A 19999-nucleotide genomic window follows, 5' to 3' on the forward strand; every position below is an offset into this window, starting at 1 on the left:
ATAATCTGTTGTGATAACCGTTTCCAGACCTCCTTTGTATAGTGGTATGTTGTCAAGACAAGGAGGAGGTGCAAGACCAATATAGGACGCTTTGTGCTCAGAAGTTTTTGATAGACATTGACAAGTGATCTACTGCGTAGATTGTAGGGTCCTGATATGGAAATTTGTAGACGACCATAGTGAACTTAGGTGAGGACACATTGCACAAACATTTCTTTACAGAAACTCAACCCACCATATCCTGTGCAGAGTAAACCATCCTATTTTCATGTTGTCTTTGATTTTATCCTTTTCAATCAAGTTATTATCGAAGCATGGGCTTGGGCCAACTCACCACGGAAAAGTCGCGTGGCTTGCTTGCTTGACCAGCCCTGACTACATTTTGCCGGAGCTCTGGTTAACTATCCTATTCCTGTTGACATACTCACAAGCCTTGTAGATAGCGTCAATAGGGTCGATAGGATTGTTCCTACTTTTACTAGGCTTAACGGTCCTTGCGTGTGTGAAGCCGTGCCTGTGGGCCTAGCTGACTATGGTATGCAACTTGACTGTACCCGCGCCACTCATCAATCACCTTTAAGCGGCTCCATATGAGATTGTCAATTTGCCGTCAGCGTCTTGTAAATTGCTATGCGAAACAACATCAAGTTGCCAAGACATTATGCAGCTACTTTTCCGAGTTCTGGCAGAGCCCATCTCAGCATCCATTCAGACTCCATGACTTCTGTAGAAGTAAGCCTTTCATTCGGCCTAAAGGCCAGCATTCCCCTTAACATAGTAAGTAGGGCATGCGTCTCGGCTTCCCCAACATCCTCCATTGCGCTTTCGCGCCGTGGCTCCTGTATAGAATCAACGAAGCGGTTAACCAATGATCTGCCTGCTCTCTCGGACGTTCTCTTGGCCTCTTCCGTAAACCATCTCCCTCGTGCGTCCCACCGATGCCACCAATCGCACGGCAACTTGCCAAGTGCGTCCACGTGCTCCTTTATCATCCAGTCGCTGGACGGATCAAAACCCTCGAACAGCGGCCTTTGTCCAATGATATCCCAGAGAGTACATGCGAGAGTCCATACATCAGAGGGAAATGACAACGGTTCATGGAGCAAAAAGTAGGTCTCCGGGGGAGCAAGGATGCCGGGTGTATTAGAATAGTTACGTTGAGTAATAGATGGCAGAAATGACTCTCCAAAGTCATTGATAAAAATTTTGGCTTCAGAGAGGGTCACAAGCTCGCTTTCTTTCCCTAGCCAAATGGGCACAACACCGTGAGTAGGAACGCCGTCGGAGAGTGGCTTGCCATCAAGGCGCACAAATGGCTCGATGTTAGGCTGACCGTATTTTTGGTATAATTCTCCAGGGGATAGCTCGTCTATGCTGTTTGGAAAGCGAAACATTATGTTCCCCGTATGGAGGTCTGCAACGAATCCCGTTAACAAGGAACGCCTATAGAGCCGGCCAGATAAATAAAGTCCAATAACAAGTATACATACCGGCATGAACTACCCCTTGGTGATGTAGGAAAGCGACAGCTTGTATGACTTGGGCCATAATGGCCTTCGCGACTGGCAATTTGGAAAGTCTGGTATAGGATGCATCTTTCGCCTCAGCTATAGTCATCATACCAGGCTCCGCAACAAGGCATCTGTGCCTTCCATTAGGCCCATCAAGGGAAAACGTATCCAATACTCGAGGGATTAGAGCTTGTCCAGGATGTCTCTCACCCCTTGGTTCCAAGTGTGCCAGGTTGTTGAGGATTGTACTCTCTTGCATATCTGCTTCGGCAATTGCAATCTTGACGGCTACATACTTTTCCGTATTCCTATCCCTTGCCAACCAAGTTGTCGAGTACGCACCAAAGCCAAGCTTATGAACGACATCGTAACGGCCACTAAGATGGTCCCCAATAGCTATGGGGTGATATCCTCCGGGACGATAACGCCCAGGCTTTTCTATATCCTCAAGGGGCATATATTCAACTGGAGCATATGTTTTGGGGGATGCGTAGGGAGTAATAGAGTCCATTCTACGACGGGTAGTGGCGACGTTTCTCCCAGAGAGTAAATTGGTAGGATATGGCGGAGTAGCAAATAGATGCCATAAATTGGTTGGCTGCCCTCGAACATTGAATAAAGACTGCAAGCGCTTCGTCATGACAAACAACAGATGATAAAAGAAGGAGAAACAAAGAGCATGGCGCCGGTGGTGATCGAGCTCTTTTGCCCCAGTGGCCTAACAATTCTACAAACTCTGGACTAGCACACTGCACATAGGTGTAGGTTTTGTCTATGTGCCGTGCACCGGCTCTGTATGACTAGAGTAAATAGAAATAATACATATCTGTCCTTCTCAATTTAGAAGTATTATATAGTCTGACAGCTTCTAATTGACTGAGTTCACAATTTTGAACTGCTAAAGCTGCTAAAGCAAGTTGATTTATATTCATTATTCTAAATACTATCATGGTATCAAACAGCTATGTCTAAGTGTATGAGATTGAAGTTGTATTCTCTTGATTGGTGTTTCTAACCTTGGAAGCTTTGCTATATCATGTGATTTAGTGCTCCAAGAAGTGGTGAAGTGCTCTAATGAAATCAGCACACCAGTCGCATAGTCAACTTCGCTTTTCCCTTCAACAGCTGCCTTCCGCGTCAAAAAAAAAAAAAAAAAACTCCACTCGAAATATAGTAATAGAGTCTCTTTCTTTTCTTCACTCGTTCTCCACAATCAGCGGACTGTGCCTTTGTGGACTTTAATAAAAAGGGCGGACAACGTTATCAAACGGGGACTAGCCGAATCTTGATGTTCTCAGCGAGTGCAGCGACCACTCTCTACGGGAGCCATGATGGAGAATGCATGAACAGCGGAGTGGTACGGGACATCTCTCACTGCTTGTGAATTCTTTACGACGGATCCGATTCTATGATTTCCCTTATACTCTTTTCATTTTATTGAGCGAATCCCGTCATACCTGCGGGGTAGGTAGCTTGAAACCATGGCGGAGCTGATGGACGTTCTCGAGTGAGTTTTACTAGCAATTCATTTTTGGCGTTACTTTGTACATTGACAGAACTGTGGATCTTTTTCCTTTTGATATATATCTTCTGCTATGGGTCCCGTTACATCTGCGAAGCTACCTGTCATATTGCTAACCGATGATGCACCTGTGGGTCCCAATAGGGAATTGAAAGCCCTCCCAGAACAGCTACATATGCTCTGTCCCCGCCAAAACGATGATGACATGGGACTGTACAATGATGAGCATATCCATTCCCTTGACCCGACCGACCCAGATGTGAAACCCAATGTCGAGAATCTCAATCGTATATCCGAAGCCACCTCGCGAAGACAGAAATTCCTATCCTCCATGCGTCTTCTTGCGTTCAGCGGCGATGAAGTCGAGATCCAGCAGGAATGGATATGGAGGCGACTCGAGCACGACCTGGAGAAATGCGACTTGTGCATTAAGGAATATTATAAGGGAAAGGTGTGGCTGATGGATATGTTGGGCGAGAACTACGATGAGTTAGAGGTCGAGAAGTTTGGCAGAATCATTGATGAACAGGATATTAAGCGGATTGTGAAGAACTTGGATCGGGCGACGGAGATATTGAAGACTGTTGCACCCCAACAGCGAAGTCTTTCGGTCTTGGATCGTGCAGCCTTGTTATCGATTTTCGAAGCCATGAGCTCAAAGGCGATGCTGAACGAGGACGACATACTCCGGGCCCATTTTGACGAACCGTTTACCTTGGTGCAAAGCAACCGGACATTGAAGATGCCCGAATATATACCCGCAACCACTCAGTTTCTTTTTGATGCGAATGATCAACGCCGCCGGTGGGCGTTCACTTCATGGGGAAGAATGAAAGCACCCCCAACCACGCCAGAGTTCGACTGGGCAGTCAAGGAGCCGCTACTTGCAGCTCTTCGCAAGGCGTCTTGCCCTCCTGTTCAACCGGATCTAGTCCGGAGGCTGTGGGAGGGCATCCATGCTATTGTACAACGGCTAGATAAAGAACAAATCACTCACAACCTTAGAGCTTTAGAAATTGACCCTTGTCGATTATCAGTTGACCACCTTGCTGTCCCAACGCTAGGTTTACGCTCACTATTGAACACCGTTCAAATTTTTCTCGAGAAAGCGCCAAGTGATTTCTGGGACGCCATGCAAACCATTTCCCCGCAGGCTATCATTGAACAGATCTTTTATAACCCCCAGTTCGATGCGTTTCTACTTGAGTCGCGCGATGATAGTTCCTTTGAGAAACCTTCACCTTTGCGGGATATGTTGTCATGGATCGAGCCGTTCATGGCTTCTCTTCAAGGCACACACCAGCCTCAAGCATGCAGAGTACTTGTTTTCCAACTTCTCACCAGGCTGCAGGACTCACGCTTTCCAGCAATTTCGAGATATATTTGCTTTCGAAGCGGACTGTCCACCCTCGTTTCTACATTGCGGACCTTCACGGATAACGAGTCAACAAGAGGTTCCGTTGCTAGGGTTGTTCTATCTGACACTCTTGAAGTTACAAGTGATAATATCGGCTATTTCATGGAACCTCCTGAATTTCCAATCGAAGGAAGTAAAAAGGTTATCTCCGGCCTATGCGTGGATGTAATTCGAAACGCCCTTGCTCTAGAATGTCAGTCCTTGAAGTCTGACTACGAGGTTATTCTTCGTCGGAAACCTATGGCACATGGCGTGAGCACGTACTCTGCTAAGATTTGGGATGCTGTTGTCCAGCATCTGCATGAGGATAATCTTGGGCTTTCCAACGCTGCTCTCATGGGTATTTTGCCCCTTGTTGGATTAGAGAAATTCTCCACCAAAGGCGAGAATAGCAAGGAGAAAACGCATTTCAACGTCATCTACGGACACTTGACACACCTTGCTTGTCAGATCCTTGAAAGGCTAGCTGACTTTAAGCCGGAACATTTGGATAATTTATTTAAGAGCCACGACACGAATGGCTCGTTGATTTCGGCCCTTTTCTCCGCCGATCTAAATACCTATCAAGCTGCAGTAGATCTTATCAAAACTATTAGTGGTCAATCTGGCCGCAAGGAGGCAATATCTCACCTTCTACAGTCCTTCTGTGCGACGACGATGTACGGATTCAGCTTCTCATTCCGACGAATATCCAACATGAAGACTTTTGCATCTGCCCCTCGGATGCTAAAAACTGGGACTGATATTATAGATGTTCTTTGCGACTCTGAAACTGGCATCCTTAGAACACGAAAACTTGTTGATCGCGTGGAGGCCTTTTCCCTTCAGAGATTATGGGAGTATCAATGGCAAGCTCTCTCCACTATATTCCAGCAAACGGAGACCTGGCATTTGATGGGAAATGATAGGATGGTTATGCTAGAATTTTGTCGCGATACTATCCAGTTTGCGGATCTTCTTTTCAACCAATTCACTATCTTTGCGAGCAGTATTTCCGAATTTGATCCGTCCGAGTCCCAATCAGCAAAGGAAAACCTGGTCAAAGCCCCTGCGGTGACATTGGACTCGATGGTCAGATGGCTTCGTTTGAAAGATGATTATTTAGCAACCACATTAGTAGGCCTTGTTGCGAAGCTTCTCCGGCGTATGGGAGAATTAGACGTAACCCTTGCTGGAGATACTTTGAAGTATATTGAGGATGTGGCTCGAACTTCTCTCATCAAAACCATATTAACTGCGCAGGAAAAGGCTGAGCTTGTGAGAGCTCTCGAATCATACTATAAAAAGCCATTCGTAACAGTGCAGAATACCACTGTCCAAAAGAAAAAGAAGCAGACTACCATCACCTCATATGCAAAGCCAATCGATCTTACAGGTGTTTCAAGCCCCTCTAAGATATCTGGAAGTGATGAAGATGAATTTGACGACATCCCGGACGAAGTGCTTATGCAACTCTCTGGATCTGTTGAACTCAACAAAGCACGCATCGCTGCTCAAAAACGTCCGGAGAAGTCTGTCATTCCGTCTAAAAGTGCTCCTCGACCCATCAAACACGTCACGAATGTCCTATCCTTCCGTGAGAAACGAGAACGGGAGAAAGAAGAAAAAAAACGACGTGATTTGGCTGAGCTAGCTCGATTGAAAAAGAAGATCCCATCTCAAACTGCCAATCAGGGCTCTGGTTTGCAAGGAATTAATGTTAACATTGATGAACGTGGACCTGTTGAGAGCATGATGGTCTCCGACTCCGATTCGGATGCGGATAGTGAGGATAGTGATGGTGATGATGGAGACGCTCCCGGACGAAAGGCCACATCTAAGCCAGATGCAGTGAAGGCATATGAGGAAAGCAGGAGAAAGCTAATAAGCCAACGTGGTCCTGTTAGGAAAGTTAAACTTGTGCGGTCTGCTAAAGATATGCGAGCGAGGCTCTCGCCAGACCTATCACTGCTCCACAGGACCTTGCTGAGCTGGGAATTCTTCGCGAATGGTGACCTTCCTCCGAATTCTGGCCGTACAGACTATAGCCTTGTTTCAAATACGTTTGCTGATGCGGCGGATTACCAAAAAACTTTCGAACCCCTGTTGATATTAGAATCATGGCAAAGCTTCCAGTCAGCGAAAGAAGAAGGTGGTTTCAAGGCCTTCGAAATCAAGGTTTCAAATCGCATGTCTGTGGATGCCTTTGTTGAGGTTATCACCTTCATGCAACCTACGGAGGCTAAGGATTTGGGATTGGCGGAATCCGATCTCGTTCTGCTATCTAAGTCGAACAATCCAAGCTCTGATGAAAAGGCGCCACATTGTCTCGCAAGAATTTTCCGGTCAGTTAAAAAGAAAGGGATGATGGAAATTTCCTACCGCATAAATCCTTCGAACCCACTCATGTCCTCAATTTTACCAGGAGCTTCACTACATGCTGTCCGGGTCGCGTCTTTAACTCCCGTGGAGCGAGAATACGGAGCCTTGATGGCGCTGAAGTACTACGATCTGAGCGAGGAAATCATCAAAGCCAAGCCATCACCCATATTGAACTATTCGCTGGAGTCTCTTAAGCCCATCATTGATACTTACAAAGTCAACCCTGCACAGGCAAAAGCTGTTAGGTCGGCGATGGATAATGACGCATTCACATTGATTCAGGGGTATGCGTAAAATGATCCCTTACATTTGTTAACTTTCGTAATGCTAATTGTTATTCCCAGCCCTCCGGGTTCGGGCAAAACCAAAACCATTGTCGCCTTGGTGGGTGCCATTTTGACCCCTGTCTTTGCTGAGCAAAAGATCACCCGACCCGGGTCATCGGGCGACTTCAGACCAGCGACACGAGCTACGACCTCCGGGAAACTTCTTGTTTGCGCACCAAGCAATGCAGCTGTTGATGAGTTGGTGATGAGGTTCAAGGAAGGGGTCATCACGTCGAGTGGACAAAAGCATAATATCTCCGTTGTCCGTCTCGGTCGAAGTGATGCGATTAACTCGAATGTCATGGATGTAACTTTGGATGAACTTGTAAATGCAAAGCTTGGGCAAAATGGTCGCAAAAATGGCAGTGAGAAGGACCTCCAAACTTACTATTCGGAACATAAGGGAGCTTGCACCCAGTTCAACGAAATTCGCGAAAGACTTGATCAGTGTCGTGCAAAGGGACAACATGTTCCGTCTGAGCTGGAGCGGGAATTTGATCTGTTGAAGCGGAAGAAAGCGCAACTTAGTCAGGCCATTGATAATGCCAGGGATAGTAACCAGGCAGCTGCCCGTAATGCTGACCTGGCGAGAAAAAAGGTTCAGCAGGAGATCATTAACGGGTCGCATGTCATATGTGCAACTTTGAGCGGAAGCGGTCACGAAATGTTTCAGTCACTGAGCATCGAGTTTGAAACGGTCGTCATCGATGAGGCAGCACAGTCTATTGAGCTTAGCGCTCTTATCCCTCTCAAGTACGGTTGTTCCAAATGTATCCTTGTTGGTGATCCTAAACAACTACCGCCAACGGTTCTCTCAAAAGTTGCGTCGCGCTTCCAATACGAACAGAGCTTGTTCGTCAGAATGCAAGCCAATCACCCCAAAGATGTCCATCTCCTCGATACCCAATACCGAATGCACCCAGAAATCAGCCGTTTCCCAAGCGCCGCATTTTACGATGGTCGACTTAAAGATGGGCCAGATATGGCTAAATTGCGAGTTCGGCCGTGGCATAGTAGCGAACTTCTGGGCCCTTATCGTTTTTTCGACGTGCAAGGACTCCATTCAAGCGCTCCAAAGGGCCATTCATTGGTTAATTTAGCAGAACTCCGCGTGGCGATGAAACTCTACGAACGGTTGACTATTGATTATATGACTTACGACTTTAAGGGCAAGATCGGAATTATCACCCCGTACAAAGGTCAACTTAGAGAAATGAAAAATCAGTTTGCGAACAAGTACGGGAATTCAATTTTTACCACAGTCGAGTTTAACACCACAGACGCATTTCAGGGACGAGAGTGTGAAGTTATAATTTTCTCTTGTGTGCGAGCATCCAATCGTGGGATCGGTTTCTTGGCTGATATCCGCCGGATGAACGTTGGGCTGACTCGTGCAAAATCATCACTTTGGGTGCTTGGGAATTCACAGTCACTCGTCCAAGGCGAATTCTGGAACGGGCTGATTACCGACGCTCAGTCGAGAAACCTGTATACCCAGGGGGATATCCTGAAACTCTTGCAGAGGCCGCAAATCAGCCTAGATATGGAGCTGAAAGATGTGCAGATGATTGACGCTCCGAGCGAGAAGAACTCGCCACTATCAAGAAATGGATCTATGACTCCAGGCTGGAATGGAAGTAGCCGTCCGTCGTCGGCTCTATCAACAGGTCGTGTTTCCAGTACCCATCCTGCATCCTCCAGGGACACACCGGGCCATAGTCCTACACTAGTGCCTTCAACTGGTCCTGAAGGGCCTTCAGGTGGCAAATTCGGTTTGAACGACTTAGCCATGTGTGGATTTTGCGGGAGCTACGAGCACATGACGACAAATTGCGATAACGCGGAGGCCAAAATGGCCAGCCACGGCGCCTGCTGGCGATGTGGAGATGTTTCACACTCTAAGCGTAATTGTAAGGCAGAACGCTGTCTCCGGTGCGGCGCCTTTGGTCACTCAGCACGCCAATGCACATCAACAGCTGTCCTCTCCAAACAGGAGAAGGATAAAATCGCCCGCGACGAACATCACCATGCGCAAGTTCAAAAAGCAAATATCGAGCGACAGCGGCAAAAACAACTTGGCGACCACGATCCAAAAGTGCCAGTTATCCAGGTGCCGTCAAAAGTCGCCTCGAATGCACCGTCATCCGCAGGAATACTTCATCAAGGACAGGACTTGCAGGACTCGCCAAATGCTGATCAGGGAAATTCGGGCAAACGAAAGCGGATGGAAACAGATCTTCCTAGCTCGCGCCCAAACTTGAAAGTTCGAAAACCAAATGCCCAGTTTAACGCTCAGTTTGCGGCGCCTATGAATGCCCCAAAGGGCCCACGGGGAAAGAAATTAGACCCCCATATCGTTGCTCCTCCTACCAGCGTAAGGCTTTGCTCGAATCATTTTCGAAGGAAAATCCCATGTATATTTTAATTAACTAATAAATTTTTGTTTCAAGGACCTGGTGATACCGTCTAAATCTGAACAGGGACATCAGCCAATAGCCTCCAAAGGTCAACAACTTTCACACGCTCGTTCGGGGACTGAACAGGAGAAGCAGACGACAAATGTAAGTTCAGGCAAATTTTTCTCTCCCATCCTCTCCTCGTGATGGAAGTAGTGTCGTAATAACAGCAATCCTCGAAACAGAGCGGGCTCCAACCACTTCCTACGTCACGTCCTAGTAATCCTCGTCCACGTCCAAATGGTGAAAACAGAGGCCCACCACCCATGAGAAAGAAGAAGCCAACCAACATATTTATTCAACCGAAAAGAAGATAGAATTATGCCCTTTTGCTTCTTGTTTTTTGTCTCAAGACTTTGTATTTCTATTTCTTCCCTTTCGCCCGTTTCTTGAGGAACTGCAGCTCGGTTTCGCTTCTGCGTGCATGGTTGTGAATGCACATTGGAGCGCATAGATCTTGTAGCATTATTTTTTTTTATTATTTTCTTTACTTCTTTATGCCATTTTATGACGTTTCTTTTATGTTTTTGTCGTAGTTTTTTCTCATTTTGTTTTATTTTTTTGACGGTAAAGGCATGTTTGTTCCACTTCCCCCTAATTCATGATTCAGGAAAAGACAAATGAGCAAAGAAGCGAGACGAAGAAAGCATCCAGGCGGCGTTTGGTAGACTATTTTTGTTATTATTTTTATGTGTCATGGTTTCCACGTTTCTGCGCAGTCGCTGCATCTCCGCCGTTTCTGTTGAACCATTTTTTGAGGGCATGGATGGTTCTCTGTTCTCAACACACCGACAATGTTGGATATCTATCTGTACATCATCTGGCATTTATTGTTTTTGATGAAACGTTCATTTAGCCACGGGGACAATCAGGCACATCGTAACATTCGTGTCAGATGAATTTTTTGGTTTTTTTTTTTTTTTTTTTTTTTTTTTTTTTTTTTTTTTTTGGTGCTCGCTCCGCTCTTGGGATTGACCTTGAATTGGCCGTAGACTTGTCAATATCCGTCACCGCCACTGAGGTGTTACTTGGAAACTGGCCAGCGTGTTCATGATATGTACACGAATCAATGGGTAACATGTTTTCATAAATATGACTTACTCTACTCGAGGTTCCAGAGCCGTTAAGGCTATTCCAGTTTCCGGAAATCCCACACGAGTGTCGGTGTCAAAATTCTATGCCAAACTGATTACACTCTAGGTCGAGGATGGGGTAATGAATAAATGAATTGATCATTGAAATCTATGCTCGAGAGCATATTAAGAATCAAGCTCACATGCTGGGTATGCATACGGGTGCATATCTACCCTTCTTAGCTGTCGGTGTGGGTGGGTATACATGCACTGAAGATATGTCTGATGTATAAAAAAAAATTAAAAAAAAATTAAAAAAATTAACAGAGTACCAACCCGTTAACAGAGCACCAGATTGCAGATGGTCAGTCACTTCAACGTGTGGATATCCGTCAAATCTGCCTTCGTCCATCGTACCATGTATGTGTTACCATACCATGTACTGGAGCAAGCATGGGGGGATATGGAATGTAATTCTGAACAGGATATAGGATATATCCATCGAAGCCTACGGCTCTGACACCCACAATCTACTTCCGCATATTCCACAGTTGAAATACTGACTAGCTGAGAGCGGGGTATCTCTTTTCCCATCACAGGTTCTAGTGCATGAGAAAAAGGAGAGAGTCGTCTTCCTATAGCTGGCATCTGCTTCGGAATGTATCGTAGATCACAAACGGTGTAAAGGTGTTGATTTCGCTTTTATCACAGGTGCATCGAACTGCGTATAAGGGGACAGAATGACAGAAACTCGTCCCCCGTAGCTGCTTCTTCGATACAAGCTAGCGATGGCGATGTATCAAAGTCAGCTAAGGCGGTCAATGGTAGGGGAATGCGGGCCGAAGGCGACAGAAGCGGGAAGGCGCTCCTAGTCTAAGACAGGTGGTAGCAGGAAGAGGCATATTTCTATTGATGTTCAGTTCTGTTTATAACTAACTAGCCGTCTGTCCGGTAGGATAATGGCAGAATGGGGCCGATGTTCTCCAGCTTGTGTGAGCCGTGGGGAAGAAGTAAACGTATGATTACCCAGAAAGGGCAACAATTAGTTACGCCAGTTGACAGATCATGGCAGGCAGATTAGATTTCTGACTGAAACCATGAGTGGTTATCTTGTTTATTCGTGTGTACTTGGTCATTTCATATTGTTATGAGAAAGTGAAGTTGAAGTGAGCCGTAAAATCAAATTCACGCCTGAAGTCTGCTCTGCTATATCTCATGCTGTTTCTAAAACTCAGCTGAATAATCTTTAGATATAAGGTAGGAGATGTGGATAAATAGATGTTTCATTTCCCAATACGTGAGAGAGAAGGAATAATCGGTTCAATTGGTAGACGTGCATTATTCATTAAAAACGAAACATCGACAGGTCAATAAACCGAATGAGTGGGAAGGAAGACGAAATTCTCAATCCCGAAATTAGGGGAATTGCTCATGTCTCCTTAGACTCCCTTTGATTTGCACGGCGTGATTGGATAGTGGCGTGCTTGATGACAAGTGCGTGCTTGCATAGTTGCGAGAACGGTTTGCCGTCGGGAATGAATGGGTATTGCTGCACCATTGACGTTTGGTGATATTACAGAGCCTCTGTATTTGTCGTTGAGGTTCCAGATCGAGGTCTGAGAAGGTCTCCACAGGCCAGCCCGAGACCATCCATGGTGCACTGACTTCCTCGAAACGGCCTATCAAAATTGGACAACGCGGGTTCCGTTTGCAAGAAACGGTTGACAGCAACAAAGGGGTGCAGGGCGAACTTTATGGGTCGTTCTCGAATATGACGACAATGCCTAATATTCATTAATATCCATACACAAGGATTGAACCGGATGTGATGCTGCAGGAGCTTTCTTCTCGGTGACATCTGCTTGCTGGGAAGAATTAAAATATTGTATATTTATGTCTTTGAGTTGAAAATTGTGAAATTTTCCCGTTGGTGAAGTAAGATATCTGATATACGGTTTCTGATCAATGGAGTGGTTGGTTGGCTGTTGTTCCACTGCTTGCTTGCCATATTGATCGACGTTCGAGGCGTTCATCCTAATTATCTACGCTGCGTATATTCTCTGAGATTCTTCAAGAAGCAGATCAAAATACGGAGTAGAACTCGATCACATCCCGTAGTTTCAGAAGTTAAGCAACAAAATGTTCATGGATAATGCACAGCCTGCAACCACAAGACATTGACATGTAGACAAGAATAGGAGTAAAAATATTGATTTGCACACCGCACAACGGCTAAACGGCTTGTCCTGCTCGATTTGAAACCCGCAAGTTCGAATCACAATCCCGGACTGCACGTTCACACAGCAGGGTCCACTAAAGACCAACGAGGACAAAAAGAGCATCTCTGCGTAGGTCCTGTGCATGCAGTGAAATGGGCTGTCAGGTTATTCTATCATTTTACCCATTTGTTTGGCCAGACGCACCTTTACAACGACATCTTCCTTTGCCACACAGTGTCGGAATAATCTTGTTGGATGGAACGGCGTGCACTCTACGACTGAAAATTCCGTTGATACTAGTGGTTGCTGGCGAGGCGGGGAACTTATCTTGTTGGAATGTGAGAGGTGAAATATTTTCCTTGATATATTTTCATCGACCTTGATTTGAATATTTGGGAGATGTTTTCACAGCCAGCTCGATCCGATGGCTTCAATGCGGTTTTTCTTGCCCTGTTCTATTCGTTTTGGATTCTGATAAGAAGCTTCGGCTAGTGCTATATTTCCTTTTGGCAGCTCAACGCGCGCAGAAAGTTGGTTGACGACACCAAGCCACGGCACAACTTCCTTGTCGGTCCAGCCTGCGATTGGGGTTGTTCGGCAGCATCGACGCAAGAGATATGCGCTTTGGTCGTTTCGTTGCAAGGTTCACGAAGTCGATCGTCTCAAGGCCGAGCTCTTGTTCGCTTGGCCAAGTTGGCCTCGAACCAGCTCCGTGGGTCAGGAATCAACGGGGCTAAGGGTTTGCGCTGGCAGTGGTTCGTGGAGTCTCTGCGTAACCAAGCGGCTCTAATGCGGGGATTGGGGTTGGCTTGACGATGCCAGCGGAAGATCATCAGATCGAGATCTCAGGATGATTGTCGAGGATTTTGGAATGAATTTTGACTCGCGGATTCTTGTTTTTGAAGCTCTATTTGTCCATGTTTGTCCTTATCAAGTTGATAAGTTTCTTTTTCTTTTCCTATGCGCCCCTTTGCTCTTGTCCGCCCCTGCCTTGGAATTGGGCGTGATGAACAGGAGAGATGATTTTCGAGACCGGGCGATCATGCCCGCAGCTTGCGCATATAATTCTCCAGATATCCCGGCCGGATCAGTGAGCTTTATCTCAAGGATAACTATTGTATTATGGCTCCACATCGCTGGACCGCTTAAAAGGGTTGTCGTTTGTTTTGTGAACTTTTTTCCGCATTCTTTCCACAGCGCGGGGGTACTCCCATTGCCTGAAGCGCTTATTGTCCCTTCAAATACTTTCCAATCCGAAAAGAGAGCTTGGGGATAGATGAAAGTGCTAGTTTTCTCTACTTTGAATCACGTCCTGTAGTTTGAGTATCCAGTCGCATCAATTGCCCGCGCTGTTTGAAGTACGAAAAAGGTCTCTCTACTTGTCATTCCAGCCTATATTTTGACCCCATTTGCACTTCTCCTGCTTGTGGTATGTTGCTTTTTGATCTATTTTGTGTTCATGGCTTTCTAAAACCGTCAATGAAAGCATTTGTTGTTGAAATGCAAGATTCCGTTCATGCGGAATTACTATCCCACAGCATATGATGTATATATGCATGGTACAGACAGCTTTACGTCCAGTTTCCTGTTGTGCGCGCTATCCGCTCTATAGAGATCATATAACAAACTGACCCTCTTTATCAAATAGGGAGGTCACCTGGCTGATTTTGTATGACAAGCGAAATCCCAAATACCTCATTCCGCCGCGATCTACCCCATAGATGTTCGTCTGGCTGGCGGCTCGCATAAGATGCAGCGTCCAGACGGCAATTTTGCACGGTCGGGTGTACCCAGCCTTACAGAGTCGATGGGGCGGTCAGAAAACGAGATGATGGAGGTGGACATGAGATTATCAGGCTCTCTACTTGATAAACGACCTCTCAGCCGGGGCAGGCTTATCCAGAATGCTGGTGGAAATATTAGCCAGGACGAATTGAGCAAATGCAGCCCACCATCATCAACGGCAGCAAGTAAACTGGCCAATTGCGGGAATACCCTCGAATTATTGAAGCTCCTTGACGGCCAGCATGAACCAATGCACCGTTCAGCCCCATTCCAGATAGTTGTGAAGTTAGTGGCCTCTGGGAACAAGCGACTACGATTGAACGACAACAACGAACCCAAGCCACGGAGCAAACATGAAGTCGTTGACAGTGACGACCCTCATGGCCAGACAGAGAAGCCCAGATCAAGGATATGGAATTCGATGTCAACAACGAAGCGGAGGAGGCCATGGAAAGGTGATTCCGAATCGCAGCGCAATGAAACAGTTCGTCATGACGACCAAGTTGGCAGCCCGCAACGGCGCAAATGGATGGTGTCTGGGACGCGGAACAGAAAGAACTCCAAGGTGGTCGAGTGCGAGAACCGAGACTTTTTATATCCTGGAGTGGGCAAGCTGCCCTCTCTGCCACTTGAGAACAAGCAAGCTGAAGCAGTCAATTATAAGAGCTGCAACGGGCAGAGCCCGGTTGCGAGCCCCTGCTCACAGGAGCCGCGGTCATTGGAAGACGTTTTTTGGCAGCCAGAGAAAGCCCTCGATAATCTCAATGGCGTCGAAAGGCTCAAAGATTTCACAGCTGCCGCACTTGCAGCGGGTTTAAATAACTTAGGCGAGGAACCAAGCTCTCTAGCGCTGAGTGACTCCGGGACTAAGGGCACCACGCCAACTACGTGGGAGGGCCGCATCGCAGCTACTGGGGATAGCGGCGTTACGAACCTCCCAGAAAATTATAATAGGAATAATCATAAGTCCAACGACACACATTGTCAGAACCAACGCCCATTGCAACAGCATGCCTGTACGGAGAAAACCACAGCGTCTGGTTCACCAAGCATCAGAGCTCACCCTTCACCTCTTCAGGCCAGGAATTGCTTCCCTGCCTCGAATAACACGAGTCCAGCTCCACAACTTCCACGAGTTCCTCCCGACTTAACACCAGAGCTGACTGCATCGAAAGGTACGAAGGCAAAGAAGCCGCTGACTTGTCCGCCCCCTGACACGACTCACATCAATCTTCAGTGTCTGCCTCCCAGGAGTTCTAGCAAGGGAGCTTGCCGGAACGCATCCCTCTTCACTGCGTTCACCGATCATCGACGCCGGAGCTCTCACTCAAAAAGTCCACTGCTCCCTCATAGCTCCTCGGATACCCAGTCGTGGATTTCCCTGTTTCCCCGTCCTGCCCGTTTCCCCCATGCGTCACACTTTGCAGCTTCGATGTCGTCAGTAGAACAAATACATCCATTGCATACTGTGCCAACCTCAACACCAAACCACATTGGGACGGAAAAAAGCAAGGGATATCGAAGATCTGTGTCGAGAGGCTCGCCATTAGCTTCACCACCGCATCGAGAGACATCGCCGGATATGGCAAATCTGAAGGCTGTCGTTTCTACTCCATTCCCACAAATTACGGATAACTCTCAGTACCCGCCTGCACAAGCCAAGACTACAAATCTTCAAGATCACTATATTCTCACTGCCCCCGGAGAGAACCAATGCACTGGAGGGAATGCTGGACGAAGCTTAAGTCCAAGGGGATCTCTTGAGTCGAAAAAGCTACGCTGCTTGGGAATACCTGACCCATCAAAGATGGACACAACAAAGCCACTGGACAAAATGAGTCGAGCCGAGAGAGTCTTTGTTTTACGAATGCGTGATATGTGTCTTGCCCGTGAGAGCCTCAAGAAAGATCACCAGCAATGTATTCCTTCGGAGGGCAGTACATCACAGGAAATTCGGCGCGATTGGGAGCTGCAAACTCAACCCAAGAAAGCGCGTGGTAAACCGACGGATATGCCAACTACCCCCCCAAAAGTCTACCGAAACGATGCTCCAGGCGCTCCTCCGAGTATTCCCTTGCCTGCGGACCCACCAGTGCCGTCGCTGCGATCCTCATCTAATAAGATAGTGTTAAACCCGAATCAACCTACCCTCCAGTCACTGTCTACCATATCGCTGGACGCAGCACTCGCCCACAAATTCGACGCACGCTTGTCTGCAAGTTCAAGCGGAAGTACACATAGAAGTGATAGCAATAACAGCTGGTCGAGTAGAAGCGCTCGTTCAGGTAACGATATCTCTAAGCAAAAGCATGCTACCAATCTAGAGCAGCACACATTCAGCTCCCAGCGTGACGGCCCACGAGAAGAGATCGCAATAGCATTCGACCCTCGTCCTCTGACCCCGCTACCTCCCCCAATGTCCGACGAAGCGCATACTGGCATTTCACCAAATTGTGGAAATTGCGTCTCCTGTCCTCACCTGAGAGCCAACCCAAGTCCGACAAACAAGAACCGCCAAAACACATTCTTCTATAAAGAAAATCGGTCCGAACCCCGCCCGAACAATGCCCCAGTATCACAGTCCCCCCTCCGCGAGTGCTTCCCTCGGGATAGCTCACGTCCATATAGCCCAAGTCTGCAACATTTCAGCAATACCAATACCTACAGCAACAGAACCGGCGCTGGCGCCGGCGCCAGCGCCAGCAACAACACTCACACAACCTCATCCCCACAACCACCATCGACACGGCCCCGGTCACAAGAAATCCCTATGCACCCACAATGCGAAGCCCGCATCGCCTTCCTCGAACGGCAGAACAAAATGCTTCAGGCAGCCCTCATCGCAGCTCTAGATGTTGGCGTCACCTTCGATGCGGACCTCATGCGTACTGTCACCTCCACACCTGTCAGCATCGCCTCTCCAGGAAGTGAAACCAAAAACAAAAATGTCTTTCGTCATTCATACACCAGCACATCTACAACCGGAACAACGAGTACGACTACAAGCGCTCAACGGCTGAGCATGGATGGTCGTCGATCGTACGTTAGTGATAATAGTGTCGAGTCTGCCACCAATGTGGTTAGATGGCGGAGCGTACGGGATGCGCATCCTTGAGACGACTAACTATCAAAATCGTGGAGGGGAGCGAAAGCTGGTTTCCTGTGGGGAGTACCGGAGGACAGAATACAATGCACCATTCTTCCTGTTCACATTCGTGTCGCCACAAGCCTTTGAATGGAATGATTTATCCTTGACTGGATTAGATATGTTTGATATGTCTTTGGTGTTATGGAATTTTGATTTGATTTTATTTTTTGACTCTTTTATTCGCGAGAATGTTTTTTTTATAGCGAATACCAATACACCATATGATGGTTTACTGCTTCAATGAGATCTACGTTGTTCTTTCTAATCATACTTTTTCTGTTCCCTTCCACTTTGATACCCCTGCTTTAGCTTGCTGCACGGTTGAGAATGATCGGAAAGTTGAAACATTAGGGTATACCACTGTAAATCAGTGGAGCTCGTACAATGTCCGTTCACATTGGCGTTGGGTATTGATGTCAGAAATGGAAAGGTAGAAGGCGACTACAATTTCGATTCAACGAAGTTTTCGAACTCACGAAGGAGGGTCAGTGGTCTGTCGCTGAAAATTCGTATACTCAAAACGACAACTTTACATCCCGTAGGCGCCCGCAAGGGCCGAATTCCGTATTCTTTCTTGCTTTTATTTGTAATCTGCAGTTCACTCCCAAGAGAGACTCCAGGTAACTTCGCCCTTTCTGAATGGAACCACATCCGTCTTCTCCGATTTTAACAAGTCCAAAATTTTCCCTTTCTCCTTGGACAACTTAAAAAATTCCTTCTCTTCCTGGGGAACTTCATAAAATTCCCTTCCAAACTTCCCCAGAAACCCTTCTAATATGTCCTTAGAAATGTCCGCCTCCTTCAATGACCCCCTCTCACACCCTTGTTCAAGCGCATCTAGCACATACTGCGTCGCATAGGGCTGCGTAAACACTCCCGCGGCAATCTTATCCCCACCCCTCTTAGATGCCGCAGGATGCGGTGCACTATCTGAGCCAAAAAAGAACTTCTTATTCCCCGACGTCGCTGCCTTCAACAACGCATCCCGATCCGCCACCAGCTTTGCCACAGGCTTGCAGAAGCAGAACGGGTCGCCCAGCGCATTATCTACGATAAGCGACAGATGATGCGCCGTGATGGTACCCACGACGGTAGGACCGCATTTCTTTACGGTTTCGACCGCTGCGGCAGTGCTCAGGTGCTCTACAACAATGCGGAGGCGTGGAAAGCGTGAATGTAGGTCTAATAGTGTGGGAAGGAAGCGTTCTTCGGCGGACATGACGGTGATGTCCCCGTGAGAGGGGCATTCGCCATGTAAGTTCAGAATTAGGTGCTGACGCTCCATCTCGGCAAATACAGGGTAGAAGGCAGCGTAGTCGATGACGCCTGAGTCGGAATTTGTGGTTACGCCTGCCGGGTAAGATTTTACGCCGATTATGCCATTCTTCTTAGCTTCGATTATGGTTTCGGGTGTGATTGAGGGGTGGAGGTAGAGCGACATTAGGTAAGTGACGCGGGGCTCGAGCGCTTGGAGGCGTTTTTTGTAGGAGAGAGCTTGCGCGACGGTGGTTATTGGAGGGACGAGATTGGGCTTTGTATAGAAATTTATTTAGTATGTTGCGTAACATGGGTCAATTTTCTTGTAGGAAACGGGGGAAGAGAGATTACCTTACCATGACATAGACTGTGTTGACCCCTCCTTGTCTGATGGTGGGGACGACAAGCTCCATCATATCACCATCCCGCAGATGTACTGTTTTATTTATCCCATTGGATCGTTGTCATGATTCGATCTTTTGTGGAATGAATGTGCTTCCCGATATATGGTTTCTGGTGGTGGGATAGGTAAGTGACATACCGTGGAAATCCGCGGACGCGGGAAGTTTGACCCCGTCGATCCTGGAGGGAGGCATGGTTTTCTAAATACTAAGGATAATATTGAAACCTACTAGGGAACAAAGGGAAACGGTGGTGGAAGAGAGGGGAGGAAAAGCGGGCTGGAAGATTTTGTTTCGGATCTTTGAAGCAGAAAATGCGGGAGATTGATAAGAACCTAAATTTTGATCCAAGAAATTTTTGACTTCCGGCTATTTGGTTGAGCTAGCTAAAGGAGATCCCGAAATTAATGCCTCCTATGAGCCGAGTCCTACATTGCGAAATTGGGAGCTTTGCACGATATGGATTGGCTTTGTCAATCCCAATATCTCCTTGTGAATTGCTATTGAATTATGAATAAATCGC

At 47.1% G+C, this 19999-nt stretch overlaps 5 protein-coding genes across 5 annotated transcripts; 3 read left to right on the top strand and 2 right to left on the bottom strand.

The window, feature by feature from the left end:
• Positions 1 to 659: 659 nt before the first annotated feature.
• Positions 660 to 2151, bottom strand: HCBG_05660 (protein kinase; the record flags this gene model as incomplete). The annotated part of the gene is made up of 2 exons (XM_045432709.1): positions 660 to 1414; positions 1491 to 2151. 2 exons carry the CDS (start codon positions 2149 to 2151, stop codon positions 660 to 662), a joined length of 1416 nt encoding a protein of 471 aa, XP_045286825.1.
• An 841-nt stretch (positions 2152 to 2992) lies between these two features.
• HCBG_05661 (DEAD-box type RNA helicase) lies at positions 2993 to 9740 on the top strand (the record flags this gene model as incomplete). Its single annotated transcript, XM_045432710.1, has 4 exons — positions 2993 to 3018; positions 3178 to 7095; positions 7156 to 9511; positions 9588 to 9740. The coding sequence occupies 4 exons, from the start codon at positions 2993 to 2995 to the stop codon at positions 9738 to 9740; spliced, it is 6453 nt and encodes a 2150-aa protein (XP_045286826.1).
• Positions 9741 to 10944: 1204 nt separating this feature from the next.
• On the top strand, positions 10945 to 11543 carry HCBG_05662 (uncharacterized protein; the record flags this gene model as incomplete). Its single annotated transcript, XM_045432711.1, has 4 exons — positions 10945 to 10953; positions 10994 to 11086; positions 11158 to 11216; positions 11378 to 11543. The coding sequence occupies 4 exons, from the start codon at positions 10945 to 10947 to the stop codon at positions 11541 to 11543; spliced, it is 327 nt and encodes a 108-aa protein (XP_045286827.1).
• Positions 11544 to 14635: 3092 nt separating this feature from the next.
• Positions 14636 to 17905, top strand: HCBG_05663 (uncharacterized protein; the record flags this gene model as incomplete). The annotated part of the gene is made up of 2 exons (XM_045432712.1): positions 14636 to 17709; positions 17812 to 17905. The coding sequence occupies 2 exons, from the start codon at positions 14636 to 14638 to the stop codon at positions 17903 to 17905; spliced, it is 3168 nt and encodes a 1055-aa protein (XP_045286828.1).
• A 345-nt stretch (positions 17906 to 18250) lies between these two features.
• HCBG_05664 (dihydroorotase) lies at positions 18251 to 19751 on the bottom strand (the record flags this gene model as incomplete). The annotated part of the gene is made up of 3 exons (XM_045432713.1): positions 18251 to 19349; positions 19432 to 19511; positions 19617 to 19751. 3 exons carry the CDS (start codon positions 19669 to 19671, stop codon positions 18417 to 18419), a joined length of 1068 nt encoding a protein of 355 aa, XP_045286829.1.
• Positions 19752 to 19999: the final 248 nt, after the last annotated feature.

This window comes from Histoplasma capsulatum (genome assembly GCF_000150115.1).
Source record: "Histoplasma capsulatum G186AR genomic scaffold supercont2.7, whole genome shotgun sequence".
In the NCBI taxonomy this organism is placed as follows: Eukaryota; Fungi; Ascomycota; class Eurotiomycetes; order Onygenales; family Ajellomycetaceae; genus Histoplasma; species Histoplasma capsulatum.